The sequence below is a fragment of the Bombyx mori genome, chromosome 10, assembly GCF_030269925.1.
Source record: "Bombyx mori chromosome 10, ASM3026992v2".
NCBI classification, from domain to species: Eukaryota; Metazoa; Arthropoda; class Insecta; order Lepidoptera; family Bombycidae; genus Bombyx; species Bombyx mori.
The window spans coordinates 2,854,917-2,880,108 of NC_085116.1; the positions used below are offsets into that span (position 1 = coordinate 2,854,917).

The 25,192-nt window shown below is 38.7% G+C and overlaps 2 protein-coding genes across 4 annotated transcripts in view; both read right to left on the minus strand.

The window, feature by feature from the left end:
- LOC110385588 (uncharacterized) overlaps nucleotides 1-25,192 on the minus strand; it is a 933,915-nt gene that overhangs the window by 161,046 nt on the left and 747,677 nt on the right. The window lies entirely within an intron of this gene.
- dapk (death associated protein kinase) overlaps nucleotides 1-25,192 on the minus strand; it is a 227,764-nt gene that overhangs the window by 102,113 nt on the left and 100,459 nt on the right. The window contains exon 1 of one of the 3 annotated variants that reach the window (XM_038013114.2): nucleotides 20,414-20,481. The exons of the other annotated variants lie outside the window; for them this stretch is intronic. Within the exon in view, the coding sequence (XP_037869042.1) occupies nucleotides 20,414-20,466 (53 nt within the window). The 5' untranslated portion in view covers nucleotides 20,467-20,481. Of the gene's footprint in view, nucleotides 1-20,413; nucleotides 20,482-25,192 lie in introns of those variants that run through there. 3 annotated transcript variants of the gene reach the window in all.

Below are 25,192 nucleotides of genomic sequence, written 5' to 3' on the forward strand. Positions count from 1 at the left end.
GAATGAATTTTCAAATGTTCACGATTGACTTCCACGGTGAAGGAATAACATCGTGTTACAAAAATCAAACCCGCAAAATTATAATTTGCGTAATTACTGGTGGTAGGACCTGTTATGAGCCCGCACGGATAGGTACCACCTCCCTGCCTATTTCTGCCGTGAAGAAGTAATACGTTTCGGTTTGAATGGTGGGGTAGCCGTTGTAACTATTCTGAGACCTTAGAACTTATATCTCAGGGTGGTTGACGCATTTGCGTCGTAAATGTCTATGGGCTCCAGTAACCACTTAACACTAGGTGGGCTGTGAGCTCGTCCACCCATCTAAGCGATAAATCCAGTACGCAGCCATCACAAATTCCTTGAAAACTTAATTAACAAAACCAACAAACGTCCTATTTAATTTGAAATATTCACACATGCGGCCCGGTTCCGCTACATTTAACTTTGAGTGTGAATAACGCACTCAATCGAGTCAACGTGTAACGAGTGACCATTTAAAAACACAAAACTAGATCATTATTATGGGACGTGCATACGAATAATTTATAAGAACGATTGCACATGTCACACGACAAACAAACAAAATAACCTTTAACATGCGTACACATAAAGCATGTTTTCCTTTGAATTGTATGGATTATTGTGAATAATGTAATGCGACCATCATTAAGTTTTTGTTTGGGACATTCTCATAAATATGACACGTGGAATTTACATTTGTAAATCGTATGTGGACGTCTTCTTTAGAACTCAATCAGCATTCGGTCAGTGTTCGTTCTTTTTGTTTTAAATTTCAATACAAGTTCTGCTGTAGGTACAGTCCGTGATGTGATTATGTCTTTTGTTCCTCGTCACCCTACTTATGAGTAGAATAACAATATTAATTTAATAAGGAAAATCTACAAATCATAGAGCGGACGGTTAGCGTGGTATGGACATGTGATGCGTAGAGAGAAGATGCATGTGACTCGGAGATGTCTGGAAATGGTAGTGCAAGGTAGAGGGGGAAGAGGTCGACCCAAGAAGACACGGATGGAGTGTGTGAATGACGATATGAGAGAGAGAGAGAGAGAGAGAGGAGTGAGTGTTGAGATGACGGCTGATAGAAGAGAATGGAAGAGAAATTTTTTTTGCTTTTGATTCTACGCTATGATATCTAATGAATCTGAAGAGTCTCCACTGATTTATAACTTCGAGCTCGTGTCTAAAGGACAATGTGGTTTCCCTGAGATCTAGAACTCACAGGAGCTAAATAAAAATATAAAAAAAAAAGTTAAATAACGAGTCATAGAATTCCCGATCCCAAGCCTAGGGCTCTCTGTAACGTGTGCATCAAATCAAATATTAAATAATCCTAAGTAGGAAATTCCTACATTAAACGCAAAACCGCGCAATCCGACCGACAGCATCCCGAGTCACGATTTACAACCGGTCGCTCTTTGATCGTATTAGATGAAAATTCTTATAGAACCCTCTGGATTCTGCACCGGAGGCGCGGCTGCGAACAACATCATTTTCTTATTTATCGGATATTCTTAAAAAGATTATAGTGGAAATGTGTATTATTTTAAAAATATTAGCGCACTGAGTTTCTCGCCGGATCTTCTCAGTAGGTTACGATTCCGATCCGGTGGTAGATTGTCCGAAGCACTGATCTTGCGAGGGCTAGTGTTAGCAAATTCTCTCAGGTTGAGCCCGTGAATGCACCTACCCATCCGGGCATAGCTGAAATAGCCTCTTAGGCGAATTGGTAGGGAATAAAAATATTAAAATATTCATTTTTAAAGTAAACTTTGTAGGCAGCGGCTTGGATCTGCCCCTGGCATTGCTGAAGTCCATGGGCGACGGTAACCACTCACCATCAGGTGGGCCGTATGCTCGTCTGCCTACAAGGGCAATAAAAAAAAAAACAAACTCGAATCGTATTCGTTCGACAGACTTCAATAAATAAGTAGCTTCGATTTTCAAAACAAGAGTCTAAAGTTCATATAGTTAATTTTGAAAGGTTCCTTCTCAAATGAAATACGTTTCGTTAATTACTTCTATCAAAATCTAAAATATTTTATACGAAATATTCATTTTTTTTTTCACTTTTACGAAAGTTCAATTTTCAGTGTCCTGAAAAACTCTGAACACACTCTAAGCAAACCAATTAGATTTTGGTTTTGATTCTTTACTCGTAAAATTCCTCTACATACACTTCAATCCACACTCAAAGTGTCCATTCTTGCCTTTATTACAATAAGTTAGCAAAAGAAGGAAGTCTTTGTTTTTTTCTTTCTTTCTAATTTTTAAATATGGTAAACGTACCAGCATCCTATAAATCCTGTTCGACGGTGCTCTAAGGGCGCACGGTTATTTTTAGCCTGTCCCGAGCGAAGGCCGCCGGTTTCGTGCGGCCGTAGGGCCGAAGGACGCGTCGGAACGAATACAGCTCAACCATTGATGTATGTAGGTAGGTATCAACAGATTTTATTTCTATCCGACAGCGTATCGACAAGCAAAATAATTTAGAAAACTTTTTCTGAACGGGCAACAAACACTCTGTTTGATGATCGTTTGAATGCGGACTTTTTTACTGTATACATAAAAAAATCCGTTTATAATCTGTGAAAGTAGTAGTAGTGTGGGAAAAATAAACAATATCGGTTGGATGTTATGTCACTTCTCCGATTCCGTCAAAAAGTCGATTGGTATGTCAGTAAAGTTTCATCATTAACTTGGGTCTTTATTTCATTTAATCTCATTGGATTTAATCCCAATAAACAATTTCATATAACTGAACTAAATTTCATTCCGCGCGATATCTTAAATTTAAGATTTGTCGATAAGAACAGGATCCGCGCCCTAATTCAATTTAAAAAAAACATCGTTCAAGACTTTTTTTATTTATCACCAACTTTGAATATATATCTATGAACTTTTAGTGTAATTTATTATACACAATTTCACTTCCTTTTTCTTATATAATTATTCTTTATTTCGAAATAATAATCTTTAATTTTTTAAATAAAGAACAATTCAGATGCTCCTAAAATATGTGCATATATATATACATACACATTGGGAACAATAATAAGAATTCGTTCTGGATACGAATTTTAATTATTTTTTTCTGGGAAGCGAAGCAAAGGAACCGACCTTCATTCTGACACGAGGCAGGTATAAATTTTATTTTGCAAGAATCGAGACCGAACTGCTTAGGATGCGTGACTTGAAGACCAGCGAAACATTCAAGAAATTAAATTAGCATTAATTTCGTGTTCGTCAAAGGAAAGCGACTTGAATCGAATGAATGAAATGAACAAAGGCTTATTATTTAATCTTGATGTTAGAGACAGATTTCTGATTTATGTTTTAAAGGTTTCTCGGTATGTTCAGATCATATATTATAGTAACATCTAATTGTATACCTTCTATAGGAGGATAAGCAAAAGTCGAGTATTCTGAAATCCACTTTTCCACTGCTTAGATGGGTGGACGAGCTCACAGCCCACCTGGTGTTAAGTGGTTACTGGAGCCCATAGACATCTACAACGTAAATGCGCCACCCACCTTGAGACATAAGTTCTAAGGTCTTCAGTATAGTTACAACGGCTGCGTCACCCTTCAAACCGAAACGTATTACTGCTTCACAGCAGAAATAGGCAGGGTGGTGGTACCTACCCGTGCGGACTCACAAGAGGTCCTACCACTAGTGATTACGCAAATTATAATTTTGCGGGTTTGATTTTTATTACACGATGTTATTTCTTCACCGTGGTGATAATATATTATCTAAAATATATTTTTAAAATATATTATCTAATGTTCATAGTCATATGTCACCGTATGTATCTCTCTGAAATCACAATTCAAAATTACATCGAAAACTATAATATAATAAACATCAAAATAGTAATAGATGTGCTTACGAAAAAATAATAATAATAATATATACATAATGTATACATACAATAACCTGACAACACTACAAATAACTACAAACAATTATCTATTATTCAATATGGCGGTGACTCAACAAGGAAAAACGGCCGATCAACAAAACACAAGGAAGAAACCGAACCGGGTCATTGTCGTTCGTGAATCTGTGCATAATTTGCGCGATACCAAAACGAATCACGAAACGCTATATTAATTATTAATTTTTAAGTTATCTCTTTATGAACGGCTGAGTTCTTTTATCATTCCAATTAATGTGTAGTCACTATTGACGCTGTCAACGTCAAAGACGGGAATTTGAATTGATTTTTTATTTATTTATTTAAAGCATTGGCAACACGGCCATCAGCCTTAAACTAATTTTACAAAAAAATTGAAAGTGAAGTAGGATTTACAATAAAAACAGAATTTGAATTGCTCTTTGAGCACAGACTATACTGCAGTTAAATGATAAACAATATAATTATAATTTGTTCAGTTATTTCTCAGAAGATTCGAGTAAGCGACCACTGAATTGATAACTTTCAATCACTTTAATATGTTTGTAGATTTGTAGCTCTTTTTTGTAATTAGTAGTACTTTTGAGGCGCATAACATCTGCCCACACCAATGATACTGGATGGCGGCTACGACTGCTCTGACAAGAGTGATACGACATACGAGAGTACTTTTTTATTGTTACCTCAGTTGTATTCATTTTTCATTTACGTTATTTAAGGTAGTGTTTACATATTTCTTTAAAAACACTTCCATTTAGATCTTGTTTTACAGCTTATTTTAGTTTCATCAATTGTTTTCAGTGGCTTTGGTTACTTGATGGGAGGCTTAATCTCTGCTGCACACTTTTTATTACTAGAATTCATTAATAACACCGGTTAAAACTGTAGTCTACTGATTGTTGGATAAAATTAACGAATTATTATCCTGGAACTCACGTTACAGCTTTAATCCATTCCTAGTTACAGAATCCATCTTAGTTTTCTTACCCAACTACCTCATTCCTAATGCCCTAGCTCCTACCTTAAATACAGACGGTTACGTATGAGTTCCGGTCTGAAGGCTAGGCCAGTCTTTGTACATTCTAAATTTACATTTGGTGGAGACCAGGTGGGCCATAAGCACGTCTGCCGATCTACAGCACCAAAAAAGTATAAAAGTATGTTGACAGACGCTGTCAATGTCAGCGAAACGTTTGCTGTCTATTATGTCAAAACAATCACAGATAATGTTCATATTGTATTTATTGTATTTATTATATCATTCTTTCAACATTAATAATGCCGCTTCCGCGTTCTTTTGACTATCTCAAAATTGCGCATCCACGAAGCTACTGTGTAACTTTTAGGAGTCGATAACGTGTGGATAATCTTAGCTTTTGTGGAACGGATGACAATTTTTACGGTCTTTACGTAACACGGCCGAATTAAGGGTTATTCACACGTCGTTAGTTGCTCCGCACTTGACACTAGGTTTATTGTTTTATTTCGCGATCGGTACAGTACTTGAAGCTTCCTACAACTAGATTTAGTAAAGTTTTTTGAGGGGAAGACAAAAGGAAGATCTTCCACTGAGCGGAAGCAATTGATCGGTACACAGAAGGTCCCGATGTAATTGTATATATGCAAACAAATATTTAGAAAGTCAATAAATGGCGCATTTATCGCCAATACTTATATTCAGTGTACATAATACAATGCACCGTCCGATTTATATATTTGTAGCAACAACGATTCCGTCTATTTTTAGCTCGCAGCAATAATACTTTCTGATTTGAAGAGGAGGATGGCGATTATTCCGATGCAATTGAATAGGCCTCAGGATGTACTGCGCTCTTTAAGAACATGTAGGATCTTTTTTTTCTGCCTACCTATCTATCTGCCAATAACCTCCAGGGGCTATAGGGCTTCACTTTAATAGGTTGACTAGCTCTTGAGGCTCAGCCTAAAAGAATTTACTGTCATCTGTCTTAGCAGGAGCGACCCACTGAGAAGATCTGACGGGACATCAATAGATTGTTTCTATGGGTTAAATTATACGCCGAATTCTTTGCCGCATTGAACGAGAACGGTGACCGGTGCTTGGAATGCCTAAAGGTATTAAGAGTGGATCGGGAGGAACCGAAATAACCTATCTAGGAGACGGCGGTGGTTTGTTACCCCGTCGTCTGACTCGGAGTAACTTGCATCGTAGGTTCATCTACCGATGTACCCTGAGGATCTGGTCACTGATTAATGAACTAACTTTTGGTATCATTAATAATCTAAACATAAATGACGTAATAGCAAATACTCAGCCGGTGTATATGAGCCATTAAGTCGACAACGTCAACAACATGAAATCGTTATTTAGTCACTCTTGAACCTCTGTGTTTGGTAATACAACGCACATAAAAAAACACACACACACACACATACATTTGTTAGGTGTTATGAAGTATTTAAATTTTTTATAAAATGCTGTTCAATGACGGTAGAGCATACTGTGAATACGCACGGATAGTTGCGAATATTCTTCTTCCTTCTATCGTTCATCAGACATGCTTTCCTGTTCGAAACCGTCTACAGAAATAAAACAAATCAAAACATTCGTGGATAAAATCCACTAAAACATTTAAAATTGCGGCTACGCATACATCACTTAGACAGATCAAAAAGATTTGGTCACAGCCCGACCGACATCGGCGGATTAAAGTGGTTAATGAAGTATTTCTTCATTACAACGAATACTAAAAAAACGTTGGCAACACTAACTATACGTTTGTCAATGTCATGTGCAGTCAATCAGCCATAAACAGGTCATCAGTATATATATATAGACATGAATTTTATATCATCGCTGTTCTTGTATAGTCTTCGGTTTTCCCGGATTGCAGACGTAATTGAAATAGCTTTTACAGTTTAATCCCGAGTTTTTTGCTTTAATATCGACGCTTGAAAGGCAAACATGACGAAGCGACAATAACTGCTTTGTACATTAATGACAGGCAATAACCATATTCGATGCGCAAAAAAATATATATTTCTAGGTCTATTAAAACAATTTCAATCCTACAACTACTAGCTAGATTCTACTACAGCTAGATTCGTTAAAATAAATTTTGAATTCAGGTATTTCAACTTTAAATTAGTCTACTGTAAAGTCCACGCATTGTCGTTTAGTCACGTTTGCCTTTCAAGCGTCGATATTATTATTTTCGAATGCTTTCCGTATATCGTGGCCAGGAACGAATAAGGTCTTATTCGTCGACATAAGATTATGGTGCTAGCTACCCTCTATTATTCTGTTTCAATAATATGAAACTCTTCTTCTTGACTCTTATTATTATTATTATTTATTTATTATTTTCGCACACAAAAATCTAACATTACCCTGTCGTTTTGCAGTTGTTAGCAGTCAAAACGTTTTTAATTTGTCCTTAATTTATTATTTTTCGACAACCAAACCAACACAGACTTAGAAAGAAAACGTGGACCTTGACAATTTTAAACAAACAGAGATTTTATTATTTTGGGCTGGTTTGGAAGGAATTCTCACAATGGTGTCATAAGTGACGATCTAGTGATCTCGCGAGAGTCGATCCGCACTACCCATCCACTCAGTCGGTCGTCATTTAGGCATTAGGACAGACATCATGATGTGAATACCGTCACCCCTTTTTTTTCGGGCAGGGGGCTGAACCTCGTGCGAGGTGTATGCGCCTAGGAGGGGTGCACGGGATATGTCGTCTTCAGACGTTGGGAGCAGACCACAAGCCTGAGAATGTTTTAGCCCTACTCACCAAACTACTCCCCTTGCACTCTCTCAGCTTAGGTCCATTCTCCGCCCGGGTCAGAACTCGGGAAGAGTAGAGGGGTTCCCGCGAAATACCACCACCCAATTTAAGAGTAGATATTCATTTTATAGTACAAAGACGGCTCACCCTTCACATCCGAATGCATTACGGCATGCTAAAAATAGGCAAAGTTGTGAAACCTATCCCTATAACCTATCACAAAATGCCATACCACCAGTCTAAGATTCAATTTCACAAAATTGGGGGTTGATTGCTTCCCGCTTCCGTAGGTTTAACCCGCGATTCCCTACAAGTGACCCCTGGGTGGTGCAAAACGGGAGCCGAATACATAATCGGTGGTAGGACTTGTCCGACTGGCTGGCGACCACCCTCCAACTAGAGTCCGCCGCCAAATAGCCTAGCTGTGTTCCGGCGTGTGGGTTGGAGAGCCAGTGTTATTCCTTCCCTTTCCTCTTCCTTGTTGGGGGTGAATCTTGGCGATACCTGGAACATGCGGAGCAGACGTGCGTGTGAGCTCGCGGGACGTGATTGTTTGACGGGGGTATAGGGAGACCCAGTGAAACGGTGTTCGCCGCCGCCCGCCGGTCAGTTGGGGACCTGAACCCGGGTGTCACTACTAAACTCCGCCCCGGGAAGCTGTCCCGCCTGTGAAGTCATAGGATGGCCGGGTTGTGACATATATATATATTTTATAATAAAACGACGAGCTCTGCGTGTGACTTGTTTTATTGGCGGAAGTAGTCTGACTGTGTTGCCATAGATTAGGTACATTCTTTACCTGACATCTCCCCTTTTAAGTTATAGACTAAGCTTATTTTTAAGGTAAGTACAATACTTTTCTTATATGACTAACTTCCTTAGTAGCTAAGACATTATGAAATATGACTGACTATTTACAAACAATACTTAAATTCTTAATCTTATGAACTTATGACTAATAATTACAAAAGCGTTGAGGAGGTCTAATAATACGTCCGGAACGTGTTGTTTTCGGTAATTGACTAATATCTTTTCCTTTTTTAGGTGTCACTGTTTCTTTGGAGACTGGAACTACAGGTTTTAGTATGTGCTCCCGATTTCTCCTGAATATTCCTTCTGGGGACTGAATAGTATAACTACGAGGTTCGTTTTCTGCTTGTTTTACACGACCTGGAACCCATGAACTATTGGGCTTGTGTTTGAAATATATTTTATCACCAACTTGTAAATCTGACAATTGTTTTGTGTGTTTATTATAATAAAACGTTGAATATTCTTTCTGCTTTTCAATATTTTTAGATAATGTTTTAATATCGACTAGTGAAGGTGATAATTGAGTGTCTGTGACTGGTATTTTAGTGCGTAAACATCTAGACATACATAATTGTGCTGGAGAATAACCACTTTGTTTTGGTGTATTCCTGTACATAAGCAATGCAATGTAAGGATCTGTATTGTCTGCTTTACATTTATTCAATATATGCTTGACTGTACCAATTGTTCTTTCAACCATACCATTTGACCGACTGAAATATGGACTTGACTTTATATGCTTAATATTCCAATCAATTGTAAATAAATGAAACTCTTTGGAATTAAAAGGTGGACCATTATCACTAATCATAGTTTCAGGTATGCCATGTCTAGAGAAAATTGACTTTAATTGAGTTATGACTGATATAGCGTTTGAGCTACTATTTAATATGGCTATTTCTGCATATTTTGAGAAATAATCAACTACAATTAAGTACTTTTTACTATCAAAATCAAATAAATCTATTCCTACTTTATTCCAAGGCAAAAGTTTATAGTCATGATGAATAATAGGTTGCTTGGAATTATTTCTTCTATAAGTAAGACATGTATGACATTGGTTAATATATTTTTCAATATCATTGCTCATTTGTGGCCAAAAGACTGAAGATTTTGCCAGACGTATGGAACTGTTTATACCTAAGTGTCCTTCATGTACTAATTTTATAACATAATCTCTCATATTTTCAGGAATTACTATTTTATCACTCATTAATATTATATTATTTTTGACTACATGCAATTTGTCTTTTAAAGAAAAATAAGGTTTAATTGACTGATTAACTGACTTTTTATGTTCAGGCCATCCATTTTGACAATAAAATACAATTTTAGACAATGTTGGATCATTAGTTATAGACTCTTGAAGTTCCTGAAGTTTTTCTTGACTTATTGACAAATCAGATACAATTAGATTAATATGTAAATCAATATCACTATCTAAATCCAATAATGTATTATCAGGAAGAGGTGCTCTGGACAAAGTATCAGCAATATATAGATATTTGCCTGATTTATATACAACATTAAGATCATATGGCTGTAAACGCAACATTATTCTCTGTAGCCTAGGTGGAATATCCTGTAATGATTTCTTAAACATATTTATCAGTGGCTTATGGTCAGTTTCAACTTTAATTTGTCTCCCATATACATATTGGTGGAACTTTATACAACCAAATAAAATAGATAAGAGTTCTTTTTCTATTTGTGCATAATTTTGTTGACTTTTAGTTAATGAAGCTGAGGCATATGCTATTGGCTGATTATCATGTAATATGACTGCTCCCATGGCGTTTTTAGATGCATCGACTGATAATGTAATTTCTTTATTGGGATCATAATATGCCAACACTGGACTATCTGTTATAAGCAGCTTAATTTTATTAAATTCAGCTTCATGTTTTTCAGACCAAATCCAATCACTATTTTTTGACAAAAGTGATCTAAGAAGACTGTTTTCTTTAGACAAATGAGGTATGAAAGGACTAAGATAATTGACCATACCCATAAATCTTTGTAACTCATTGACACAAGTCGGAATTGGCATTTTACAAATTGCTTTGACTTTTGAAGGATCAACTTTGACTCCTTCTTGACTGAAGATATGTCCTAAATATTTAACTTCTTTACAACATATTGAAGATTTTTCTTTGTTAAATTTAATATTTAATTCACGAGCTCTATTTAATACTTTTTGAAATGCCTCATTATGTTCTTCCATAGTTTTTCCAAAAATTAGAAAATCGTCCATCATTACCCTGACATTATTTATATCACTAAACCTTTTAACCATTTCTCGATGAAAAATTTCTGGAGCAGCATTAATACCAAATGGAAGTCGTGTAAATCTATATCTTCCAAAAGGAGTAATGAATGTACAGAGCTTTGATGTGGTCTCTGTGAGACGCATCATCCAGTAACCTTTATTAGCATCTAAGGTTGAAAAATATTTTGCACCTGAGAGATCTGACTTTATTTCATCTATAGTAGGAAATTGGTAATGAGACCTTAAAATTGCCTGATTAAGTTTACGAGGGTCTATACATAACCTTAATGAACCATCTTTTTTTGTAGTAATGACTAAAGAACTTATCCATTCAGTTGGCTCTTCTACCCGACAAATAACACCATCCTTTTCTAACTCATCAAGTTCTTTTTTCAATCTATTCTTTATTTGAAATGGAATGCGTCTGCATGCATCCACAGAAGGCTTGCAATCAGGCTTAAGTTTTAATTCACACTCAAAATCTTTTAGACACCCTAGTCCTACAAAAAGTTCACTATAATTATCTAATATTTGACTTGGGACAAAATTGACTTTATACAGCCTCTTAATAAGATTCATCTCTTTACAACTGTCTCGACCTAGGACATTTTGTGTATACAGATCAACAATGTGAAAAGTAATATTATAACTTTGTGCATTGTGATATACTTTTAAAGTGCATTGACCTACTGTGGGTATTATTTCACCACTGTATGATGATAATTTATGTATACTCTTTGATATACTGTCTAAGGGACATCCTAGCTGATGAAAAGTTTTTAAATTCAATATGTTAGTATCAGCACCTGTGTCTAGTAGAAAAGTAATATTATGACTATTTATTGATAAATTTATCTGCCATGACTCTTTATTTACATTATTGACATGAATTGTTCCCATATGTAGCCTATTATTTGTGTCTATATTGGGACTATGGCCTTCAGTTTCTACAAAATGGACATTTTTATTCTTACATGCTACTGCAAAATGATTATATTTGCCACAATTTTTACATTTAACCCCTAAGGCTGGACATTTATACCTATGTACTTGTAAGCACCTACCACATTTTCTGTTTACTTGGTTATATGACTGTTGTCTGGAACTAGACGTATGTCTGCTCTGGCTTGACTGTAGATCTCTTGCATGTGAAGTACTAATTGACTGCCTTTGTCTTCTATAACTGGAATTAGACTGGACCTGCCCGATGAATGAAGTTTCTTCCAATAATTTAGCTTGTTGCCTGGTCGTCTCCAACTGCTTGGCTAATTGAACAGCTTGGTCAAGTGTCTCCGGCTTTTGTATAAGAATTTTTTCTTTTATGTATTGGTTTTTTGCATGTAGATTCCAGCTAAATATATCTCTAATTAGGTCATCTTCCAATGAATCAAAGTTACATTGTCTGCCAATATTTTTTAAATCTGTTACATAGTTGTCTATCGATTCTTCGAGATTTTGTCTTCGATTGAATAGTTTATGACGTTCCATTGTCACATTTATTTGAGGAATGAAGTGATTACTAAATTTCGACGCTAATTCTTCAAAATATATTGTATCTATATCGACATTAAATGAATAAAATATCACTAACGCGTCTTGTCCAATGTGATGTAACAAGATGGCGACTTTGCGTTGATCACATTCATCTTCCAGATTATTAGCTCGCATGTATATTTTAAGTTGAGTATACCAGTTTTTCCAAGTTAAGGGCATGTTTGAGCTTCTCATATCTAAGTGTTGGAGTCCATATGTGACTGATGTAGCATTATATTGTGACTTACTTGCGCGTCCCTGTCCGCCATGTTGTGTGTCTTCGACTTTATCCATTTTAAACATTATTTCTCGAATATTTTCGTATTTTTATATAATATTTTCCAAATTCCTTGCTTCTGACACCATGTGAAGTCATAGGATGGCCGGGTTGTGACATATATATATATATATTTTATAATAAAACGACGAGCTCTGCGTGTGACTTGTTTTATTGGCGGAAGTAGTCTGACTGTGTTGCCATAGATTAGGTACATTCTTTACCTGACACCGCCAACCGGTGTAAAATCCTGTCGTGCGGTCGTCGTGCCGGAGTCGGAGACCGGAGTGGATCCCGGCGATCGCACGCAGGGTGGACTGGGGGCCCTTCCATGCCCTGCGTCAGTCGCTCACGCAACCCGTGGTCGAGCACGTACTGTGCTCCGCGCTTTATTCAGGTATTGTCACGATTTCGCCTCGAACATCCTACCCCGCCCAATCCCACTCTCCAAATAAAAAAAATGAAAGTTCGAAAAAGGAAAAGGGTTTTGTCGGCGACTCCCCATTCCACATTTAATGTGGATTTCAGCAATGTAAGGGGTCTACATAGTAACCTCGACGCCGTACACCACCATCTTGAGACGGCGCAGCCTGCCCTTCTTTTTCTGACGGAGACGCAGATATCTGCTCCGGATGATACTTCGTACCTTGAATACCCCGGCTACGTATTGGAGCACAACTTCCTGCGTAAAGCCGGGGTGTGTGTATTCGTCCGGGCTGATATCTGTTGTCGCCGTCTACGAAGCCTCGAACAACGGGACCTGTCCCTCTTGTGGCTGCGCGTAGATCACGGGGGCTGTACCCGAGTCTACGCGTGCCTGTACAGGTCCCACAGCAGTGATGCAGGTTCAGCTCTGATAGAGCATGTGCAAGAGGGGACTAACCGCGTGCTTGAGCAGTACCCATCTGCGGAGGTGGTGGTTCTTGGAGACTTTAACGCTCATCACCAAGAGTGGTTGGGGTCCAGAACCACTGACCTCCCGGGTCGGGCTGCCTACGATTTCGCCTTGGCCTACGGCCTCTCCCAGCTGGTGACACAGCCCACCCGTGTCCCAGATATTGAGGGGCATGAGCCTTCTCTGTTGGACCTTCTGCTGACCACCGATCCAGCCGGATACAGTGTGGTGGTCGACGCTCCACTTGGATCGTCTGATCACTGCCTTATCCGTGCTGCCACACCACTCTCTCGTCCTAGTCGTCGAACGACGACCAGGTATCGAAGAGTTTGGCAGTATTTGTCAGCAGATTGGGATGGATTGCGTGAGTTTTACGCATCCTACCCATGGGGGCGGTTCTGCTTTTCCTCTGCTGATCCTGACGTCTGTGCGGACCGTCTTAAAGACGTGGTGCTCCAGGGGATGGAATTGTTTATTCCCTCCTCTGAAGTGCCCGTTGGGGGTCGCAGCAGACCCTGGTATAACAATGCCAGCAGGGATGCTGCACACCTCAAGCGGTCCGCATACGTGGCATGGGATGATGCTAGGAGACGTCGGGATCCTAACATCTCAGAGGAAAGGCGGAAATATAACGCCGCTTCCAGGTCCTACAAGAAGGTTATTGCCAGGGCGAAATCGGAGCACGTTGCTAGAATTGGCGAGCGACTGAAGAGCTATCCCTCTGGGAGCCGTGCTTTTTGGTCGCTCGCCAAAGCTGCAGAAGGTAACTTTTGCAGGTCTAGTCTCCCACCACTACGCAAGTCCGATGACAGTCTGGCCCATAGTGCGAAAGAGAAGGCTGACCTTCTGGTCAAACTCTTCGCCTCGAACTCGACTGTGGACGACGGGGGTGCCACACCACCGAACATCCTCCGGTGTGATAGTTCCCTGCCGGAGATCTGCTTTACACAGTGTGCAGTCAGGCGGGAACTCCGACTCCTGGATGTCCATAAGTCGAGCGGGCCAGACGGCATCCCTGCAGTGGTTCTGAAAACGTGCGCCCCTGAGCTGACGCCTGCGCTAATGCGTTTGTATCGCATCTCTTATTGCGCTAACAGGGTTCCGTCTTCATGGAAGACTGCCCACGTCCACCCTATCCCCAAGAAGGGTGACCGGTCGGACCCATCGAGCTATAGGCCTATCGCGATAACTTCCTTGCTTTCCAAGGTGATGGAGCGAATAATTAATATACAACTCCTGAAGTATCTGGAGGATCGCCAGCTGATCAGTGACCGACAGTACGGTTTCCGTCACGGTCGCTCAGCTGGCGATCTTCTTGTATACCTTACTCACAGGTGGGATGAAGCCTTGGAGAGCAAGGGCGAGGCTCTTGCTGTGAGCCTTGATATCGCGAAGGCCTTCGACAGGGTCTGGCATAGGGCACTTCTGTCGAAGCTACCATCTTACGGAATCCCCGAGGGTCTCTGCAAGTGGATCGCTAGCTTTTTGGATGGGCGGAGCATCACGGTCGTTGTAGACGGTGACTGTTCTGATACCATGACCATTAACGCTGGCGTTCCACAAGGTTCGGTGCTCTCCCCCACGCTTTTCATCCTGTATATCAATGACATGCTGTCTATTGATGGCATGCATTGCTATGCGGATGACAGCACGGGGGATGCGCGATATATCGGCCATCAGAGTCTCTCTCGGAGCGTGGTGCAAGAGAGACGATCAAAACTTGTGTCTGAAGTGGAGAACTCTCTGGGGCGAGTCTCCAAATGGGGTGAATTGAACTTGGTTCAATTCAACCCGTTAAAGACACAAGTTTGCGCGTTCACTGCGAAGAAAGACCCCTTTGTCATGGCGCCGCAATTCCAAGGAGTATCCCTGCAACCTTCCGAGAGTATTGGGATACTTGGGGTCGACATTTCAAGCGATGTCCAGTTTCGGAGTCATTTGGAAGGCAAAGCCAAGTTGGCGTCCAAAATGCTGGGAGTCCTCAACAGAGCGAAGCGGTACTTCACGCCTGGACAAAGGCTTTTGCTTTATAAAGCACAAGTCCGGCCTCGCGTGGAGTACTGCTCCCATCTCTGGGCCGGGGCTCCCAAATACCAGCTTCTTCCATTTGACTCCATACAGAGGAGGGCCGTTCGGATTGTCGATAATCCCGGTCTCACGGATCGTTTGGAACCTCTGGGTCTGCGGAGGGACTTCGGTTCCCTCTGTATTTTGTACCGTATGTTCCATGGGGAGTGCTCTGAGGAATTGTTCGAGATGATACCGGCATCTCGTTTTTACCATCGCACCGCCCGCCACCGGAGTAGAGTTCATCCATACTACCTGGAGCCACTGCGGTCATCCACAGTGCGTTTCCAGAGGTCTTTTTTGCCACGTACCATCCGGCTATGGAATGAGCTCCCCTCCACGGTGTTTCCCGAGCGCTATGACATGTCCTTCTTCAAACGAGGCTTGTGGAGAGTATTAAGCGGTAGGCAGCGGCTTGGCTCTGCCCCTGGCATTGCTGAAGTCCATGGGCGACGGTAACCACTCACCATCAGGTGGGCCGTATGCTCGTCTGCCTACAAGGGCAATAAAAAAAAAAAAAAAAAAAAAAAAAAAAAATACAATATTTAGCCTAGAAGACATGAAGGAACAGTATTAGTTTAGATACGAGGGAACAGTATCTATGTGGTCGTACATATGCGGATACCTATACAGAAGAAGGCTGCACAATAAGTATTTAACTACTAACTAACTAAACGCATAGGTTTCCAAAAAGAATTACATGGTTTTCGTCTTCCTGATATATCAAGTATATCTTAAGTGAGTCAAGTATATGTTAGTGTAAGACAAATGCTAACACAGCTTTACCGGACTATACTTTAGTGACTTTGACAATCAGTATTATAAATAAAAAAAAATGCAGATTAAATTTACCAGATTCTCAGCGACAACCCAAAGACACATGCATAACTTTCATACACCTCATTTATCTCCTTGGTTAAATAAAATTCTCAATCGCATTAATTGTTGTCTTTAACGAACAACAATATAAAGGGTATTGCCGATAGCTAGTTTGAGGTCGACGGCCCTCGTGCGGCCTTCGTGCCCCCCTCCCGCCGACGTGTCGCAAGGACGTCGCCCGACGTTGCATAACCCGCACGCAACCAGTTGTTACCGTTCCGAGATGAGCTCTGGGGGATCAGGGCTGGCCCAAAGAGACGTTTAATTAAAACGCTTTCCCGACTCAAAAGCTTCCGTTTGTTTACGTCACCTTTATTAAACAATTAACTTAATATTTACCGCCGGGTCAGCCAGTATTAGCCAGTTCGTTAGTCTCGCTAAAACTCGAGAACGGCTGGACCGATTTGGCTAATTTTGGTCTTGCATTATTTGTGGAAGTCCAGAGAAGGTTTAAAAGGTAGATAAATATGAAAATGCTCGGAATCAAATAAAAATAAAAAATTTGTTTTCCCTTCGATATGCCCCCCGTCGGAGAGATTCCTTTTGTTTGTTTTAAGTTTATTTTATACAAAAGTTTAGGTCTTTTATTTATCGATTGAGGCACTACGAAGTCTGCCGGGTCAGCTAGTAGTACATAAAAATATACGTTGACCGCTTATTCAAGATCCCATAAAAAAGTGTGTCATCAGCTTCAGTGCGCGATTGGAGTTTAACTCTTTAAGTGCAATAGTCATTGAATATACAATTGGCAGTGGGTATAAATAAACGCCTCTTATACTACTGAAATCATGTCTATACTTCATTCATATTTATATTAATTAAATACAATATCTTACATTAAACAATCTCGTAATACATGTGCCGCATATATTGCCTTGTACGTATGTAACGATAATTCGTTTTTATATTCGATAATTTATTTTTTATACAATCTATTTAGATATTGACGAAATTTTAAATAGTTGACATAAATTTCTCTAAAGTAATATTTGATTAGTGAAGTATTGAATCGGTGCTGTCTATGCCAAATGTTGCTATAGTAACTTATTGGGTTAAATGTAAATGACAAAAATATTATGTCAGTTGACATTTTACTAAACTGTCACTAGATCGGGGATGAAAATTAAATAGAGTTTGATGTTTATGTGATGCTTGTTTGCTATGGTACGATATTAGTGCTAATAAAATTATCATAACCTTAAACTTTAAAACTGTAACACGTTCGCACGTAACAAAAAACCGCCAATAAAATAATCATTTTATTATATAATGCTTCTGTTTTTTTAGTTAGATGCGTTCATATTTATGAGAACTCGAGCACAGTTACTAAATGACGTGAAAAAATTATTATAGATTACAATAAGGAATTAAATGCAACATTAATAAGATTAAATTTTTGTTCAATTAAATTTTAATTACATTTTAACTGTCATCAAATTATTAGTGATGCTGATCGCCATCCTTAATGGTCGCGTCGAGGCCTGCACCTCGGAATGAAAATAAAAGCTAAACCGATCTTAAAATAAGTACCTGCCTTCGTACAAACATCGATTATTACACTTTTTATTACGCTATTGGCACCGCTGTACTTATTGTAAGGGACGACTCACAGTCTAGACGCATAAAAATTAATAATTATGAAGGATTGGTAAGAACGGAACGTATGAAAAGAGTGTGGAACGGAGCGTTAAGATGTGAGTGAGATAAAACGGAAAGAAAGAGAGAAGAGAATGACAGATAGAATGACACAGAATTGGAAGATGGCGAAGACGGTTGAAAAATGAGTAAGACGTAATAAAATTAGTGTTAATTATTAATTACTATTATAATAGAAGATTTTGGAATAGTATAACTTTTATTTTATGCGCTGCGATCCCTATTCTACAATTATATTATGAAAACGTATAAGCATAAAGCTTTGATTGCGACTGTTATGATTTGTTTGTTTGTTATTCGGGTTTATTAATTCGAATACTATTTACAGTCTTCGGTCATGAATAACTAACTGGGTTAAAGAGGAGAAGAATTATCTTTAAGTTTATTGTTCCGATGATTTAATTTACTAATGGCAGTATGGTAACGCTTCGCTGTGACTATCAAAATATGTTTTTTTTATTGCTTAGATGGGTGGACGAGCTCACCGCCCACCCACAGTTAAGTGGTTACTGGAGCCCATAGACATCTACAACATAAATGCGCCACCCACCTTGAGATATAAATTCTAAGGTCTCAGTATAGCAACAACGGCTGCCCCGCCGTTCAAACCGAAACACATTACTGCTTCACGGCAGAAATAGGCACGATAGTGGTACCTACCCGCGCGGACTCACAAGAGGTCCTACCACCAGTCATTACGCAAATTATAATTGTTGAGTACGTATTTCATTATAAAAATTGGTAGCCGCCTGGGATTCGAACACCGGTGCATCGCTCAACACGAATGCACCGGACGTCTTATCCTTTAGGCCACAACGACTTTTTTAGATATGTATATCAATACAAAGAAACGAATCCTCTAGTGACCCTTTTACGGTGCTTTCTTCACCGCGGCGCTCCATCCCATTGAAGAATAAAACAATACTAGAGGTCCCGCAGTAGTCGAAATTCGACTATAATTAATTGGACTTGTAAGTTTGTACACTATTATGATTGTATTTTATACTTCTATAATCACAAATTTTGCCAAGACTACACTATAAAAAAACATTAATAAAGACAAACAATATTTAATCTATTCTCATTTTGACTACAGACGTCAAGAACAAAAGTTTGACAATGAATAGTATACATAACATGTTTGTATGTTTGTATGTTTTCTTTATTGATTTAATGTATCTTTTATGCATTATTTAAAAAAAATATTAGCATTGTGCACTTCTTCTCTATATTCTCTATAAGTGTGGAAAATTTCATACTCCTCCGTCCGCGCAATTTTCGTAAAAAGGGATACAAAGTTTTTGCTTCACGTATTAATTAATATATAGATTAACAACGTATTCAATCCAGATTGAATACAATCGAACTTCTTCGAACTTGAAACGAATTTGTCAACAAAAATAATAAATAAGAAAAACGTGCCAATCGTATTCTTTTTCTAAACTTACACAAGTTTTAAATAGTTCTGTTTGTCAACTATTGTGTACATTCTCTAATAATTATTATTACTCTAATTATTAGATTCTTATTTTGTTTTTATGAAGTACTCGTATAGTTTTTTGTAGTACCTACAAATTATTACAAAGTATACTCGTTCTAATTCAGTCTTGAAATTAATGAAATTTAGATACTAAGTTTAGCTTGGCCACTTTTTTTTTTCTTACTTAAGCTGGTAGCCTGGAGCGGCTATTCCAGCGTAACCGTGGCTAGTAGGTGAGCTCACGGGGCTCAAACCTGACGACGATGCTAACACGAACCCTAGCAAGAGCCGTGCTTCGCAGAATCTAGCACCGGATCGGAAACGCGACCCACTGAGAAGATCCGGCGAGAAACTCAGTGGGCTGTGTCTGAGAGTTAATTTACTCGTCGAGCCCTTCGTCGCAAGCGACGGGTTCGACGAGAACGGTGACCGGGATGAACACTACCAATGCCAATCATCACAAAAAATTTTTATTGCTTATATGGGTGGACGAGCTCACAGCCCACCTGGTGTTAAGTGGTTACTGGAGCCCATAGACATCTACAACGTAAATGCACCACCCACCTTGAGATATAAGTTGTAAGGTCTCAAAATTAATTAACTAAATTAAACTAACTTTATTACATAAACTAAATTAACTAAATTACATAAACACTAGTAAGGCATACAACTTTAAAGAAATTTTTAAATATAGCATTTCCGTCGACTATAATACAATATATATAAAACATATTCACACTCAATCGTGTTGAGTTACCGCGAGGATACCGCTTAATCTAAAACAACAAATACAATGTGTAGTCATCACCATAAACTATGTAGATACAGACCTTAAAGCCGTAGAAAAGCTATCGCAAAGCCACCACCGTGCACAAAGAAGCATTTCGTCACAAAGGCGTGGATCACACGACTTTAGCGGAAAGCCCTCGGAGCTTATTCCTCTCTTACCTAGAACAAAATACATTCATTGTTAGTTCGTGAGATCTGGTTACGGCCATTAAACAAGAGAGTGTTTAATGTTTAAAAAAAAAGTTTTATGTTACGACAATTAATGTCTGTTTGTTACTATGAATAGTGTAAGATTAAACAATTTTGTCAAAGTACCTTTACATAAATTTTTGGGCGTTTTTTATTGCCCTTTGGCGAGCTGACAACATTATAAACATCGCAACGGGAATGTCCCTCACCCAAACTAAGATGTCTTCAAACCAGAACGAATTAGTATTTTGCGGCAAAATTAGGGCACCACTTACTGTGGGTGGGCTCAAAACCCACTATATGTTTATTACACAATGTTTTTTTTTTTTATAACGGATCTAATATTACTCGATAAGGACATTCACTTATACTTACAAGTACTTAGGCATATATACGGATAATAGAAACAGACTGATCTTCTTATCAGCTCATAGACGTCCACTGCTGGACTTAGGCCTCTCCCAAGCCTCGCAACAAAGACCGGTCCTGCGCTGCCTGCATTCAGCGGATCCCCGCGAACCTTAAAAGATCGTCGGCCCATCTTGTGGGAGGCCTACCCACGCTACGTCTTCCAGTACGCGGTCGCCACTCAAGAACTTTCTGGCCTCAACGGCCATCCGTTCTGCGAGCAATGTATCCTGCCCACTGCCACTTCAATGTCACAATCCAGACTGATAGCACACTCAAAATCGTTTTGATAAAAAACGTTTAGTGCAAATTTTTTCTTTGAACCATTATTTTTTTATGTTTCATTGTTGTATAGCAGCGGAAAAAAATAACGCCACAAGCTTTATACAAGTTCGTTTAGGGGCCACACTCACAAGCCTCTCTCCCGTTGCAATTGGAACAAAGGATCGGCGCAACCTTACCATTTATATGGTAAATATCAAAGTTTCGCAACGGCGCGGCGTTGCGAGCGTAATGGTGGTTGAGTGAAAATTTTATGCCTGCCAGGGGCTAGAGGTATGCTAAGGAATTATTACTACCATATTGTACGTGACCGAAGGCTTTTGTATAAGAGCCATCACGTCCTTACGGATCCATCAGATCCAATAACTCTTGCATTAGATACCTTCAGCTCTAACACTAGGAGCAGGCTGAGGAACCTCGGTAACCGTACTCGTCGAACTCGACAAAGAGGTCGACGTGCAACCTAACCCATGCATCAGCCCGCTGAGTTTCTCGCCGGATCTTCTCAGTGGGTCGCGATTCCGATCCGGTAGTAGATTCATTCGCGAAGCAATTGCTCTTGAGTTGTTAGGTCTCCTTCGGAGGCGCTCGGGCAGTTGTTAGCAAATCCCCCCCCTCCTGGCTGAGCCTTTGCTCGCCCACCTGTCCTGGTGAAGCTGGAAAGGCCTCCGGGCCACCAGTAATCTTTCAATCATAAAAAAAAAAAGAAAAAAATAAGAGCCATTTAGGAATAAAATGCTGCAAAATATTTTTTTTTATTTTTATACAGAATACACCAAAAGAATTAAACTTCAGTTTGTTCATTTATAATGTTTGTTTGCGTGCGTATGCCTCCCTTTTCGATTAAATGAATCACAGACGACAGTTTACCTTACCACTAAAATTATATTAAAACCACAACAATATCCCTCCAATGTCCGTTTTGACATTCATGTAAAATGTAAATGATTCACAATACTATAAAGATCTGTTTAAGGCGAAAAATATTAAAATCATACAAAACTGCATTAGTTTTTAGTGCAGTGCCCTCGCGAGTCGACCACACGCGTCTGGTGGCATAGGGCTGTAGCAAAATTGATAATACATATTTTGAAATCGTGCTAGTTTTTAATGGCATATTTCTTTTGGTGTTCGTTTTGTTGATTCAAATTTTTTTTCAATGGCTTCGGTAATTGTAGGAAAGGCATTAATTACCGATTCCCAAATTCGGAGCTTAAGGATAAGATATAAGATTTGAATAATGCGATAGTAAAAAATCCATAAAAAATCCTTACTATTTCGTATACTCAAGATTCTTTAGGAAACATACGGTAATGCAGATAGAGATGGGAAGACAGAGAAACACGCAGCAAGATTCACACTTCAGACTTTTCAAAGCCTTAACTATGTTCGGAAAATCTTATTTCAGAAATAAGATCAAGCAATCATTCGTTATAAAATATATAGCATTTTTTATTTATTTATTAAATTTATTAACTTTGTATGACTTTGGCCCAACGTTTCACGGCTAACAATGGCTTGGGAATTCATTTGGCAATATTTCAGACACTTTCACATCAGTGTACTTAGTGCGACTTTTTTAAAGTTTTCCTTCGTTTGCCGCTAGGGGCGTTGTTCCAACTCCATATTTGAACTTTTACGCGATTGAAAGCTAAAAAACTCCCGCGAAGGACACAGATAGCCCAAACAAAAGTCTTTCTTCAAATTTTATAAAAATCACCTGATCCCAAATTTACGCATCCACAGCCCTCGACGTCCAGTACAATGATACATCAGAGCGCAGACGAGGGTAAGGCAGATTTATCGCTAATGCAAACTTCGTGTACAGCTAGTCCTTAACATCGACTGCACTATACTGGCGAGTTTTACTTTGTTTATGGTCAGTATGTGAGCTGTTACACGGACGGCTTTGAATTTTACACGTATCGAACCCGGATAAGTTGAGTGTGGTCCAAGTTAAGAGCTTTCTCACACAAGCCAGCGGCATTAATTTTTTTTTACTTAGCCAAAAGAGTTTCTTTTCTTTTCTAAATGAACAAAAAATTACTAGTTAAATAAACGAAAGTTAAAAAAAATTGCAACGATATGTGTACCAAAACTCTTCATTAATTGCATTATATAACGAATTAATCTATAAATAAATTTAAAACCCTATTGTTCCAATTTAATCAATAACAAATTTATCCTTTGTGTTGGTTAAATTAAGCATCACTATCCGGGACCGTCTGTTTTGTCTGACCCGGAACCGTACCGGCGCCGACGTCCGTAATCTCCGTGTAAATGGTGACAGCTGACAGCTGACAGATCGACCGCCGATACCGAGACTTTGGCAAACGAGAAAAGGAATTGATTTCTACAAATCCTAAAGCATTTATTTGGTGTAAGTAATTCATTCAAACAAACTTATCATTTAACGTGTTTTCTATACTTGTAATATTATAAAGAGGAAAGATTTGTTTGTTTGTTTGTATTGAATAGGCTCCGAAAGTCCTGAACCAATTTAAAAAATTATTTCACTGTTTGGAAGCTACACTATTCCCGAGTGACATAGGATATAATCTTTTTTGAAAAAAATTAGGGATCCTCACTAAAACTCCAATAATGTAACCCAAGGTGTAAAAAATTACCTAAAATATTCTTTACATCGCATGCCCTGCGAAAACTATTGATGATAGAATAAATTAATGTACTACGACTTTGTAGAACACATTATTATTTATAAAAAGTGTTGGGACAGCATATTATTATACATTGAAATTTTTGTTAATGACCCGAGCGGAGCCAGAGCGGGCCGCTAGTATATTATAATATCAACATTGATTTTTTGGAAGTGGAAATTAAATAACTTATAATAAATACATTTAAAATACAATGCGATAAATACAAACTTTGACCTAATGTCTCCAGGGTTACTAGTTATCAATAAACATCAAATAGGCCGTTAGCTCTACCACCCATCGAGTGCAATCGAAAATAATATTTTGACGATGTAGAATTATTATTTGTAGTTCAGTAAAGGTCATTGTCAATGTATCACAGAACTTATGATAGTTGGCGCGTGAGTCTTATCAACTAATGGGTGTATTTTAGTCACAGGATAACAGTATAGCGAAAGGCAGTGTTTCGTTTAGACCAGAAGTTCCCAAACTTATTTTGTCTACTGCCTACTTTGAGAATAAATTATTTTTTAGCGCCCCATTTTTTCACCTACTTAAAGACCACTATAGCGAGAGCTCAGACTAGACTAGAGTCCCACTTTGGGAAAGAATGGTTTAGACCGACTCGATGGTGAAGTAGTTAACGCTCCTGACTGTCGCGCCGAGATTCATGGGTGCGATTCCCACATTCTTGAGATTAACAGATTTGTTTGTTCTTCGTCTGGGTGTTTATTATCTATATATGTATATATTCAAAACGTATACAAACAACTGTGTCAGTCTCTGGTACCCATAGCGCATGGAATCCTAATTTGGGTCCGGATGACCGTTCGTGATTTCTTCACATTTTTTTATTATTATTTATTTGTTTGATTTTAAATAAATATGTTTACGTTGTGTTACGTATGTGTTCGTTATATCGAATTGCATTCTTGTTTAGCGTTCTTTTTTCGGTATAACGCGAATTGCGCAAACCGTTGAACCGACTCGTTTGATACCCTGTTAAAACGACAACAACAATAAATCAAGCACCTGTTAGTTAGCAACGACTGTTACCGTTTGCGATTAGCGTTTAGGAAATACGACCTTCGAATCGTTTCCCATGAGAAACGGCTTTTCTATACGCATAAACGTGTTGTTACAGTAGGTAGGTAGACCAGGCTGTTCGTTGTTTCGAAATCGTTCTACACAACAGTTTATAATTAAGAAATACCAGTTACGCGAACAACAAATACGAAGCAAAAAAATGTTTTTGTAATTTATGTAGGATTAGTAAGAATGGAA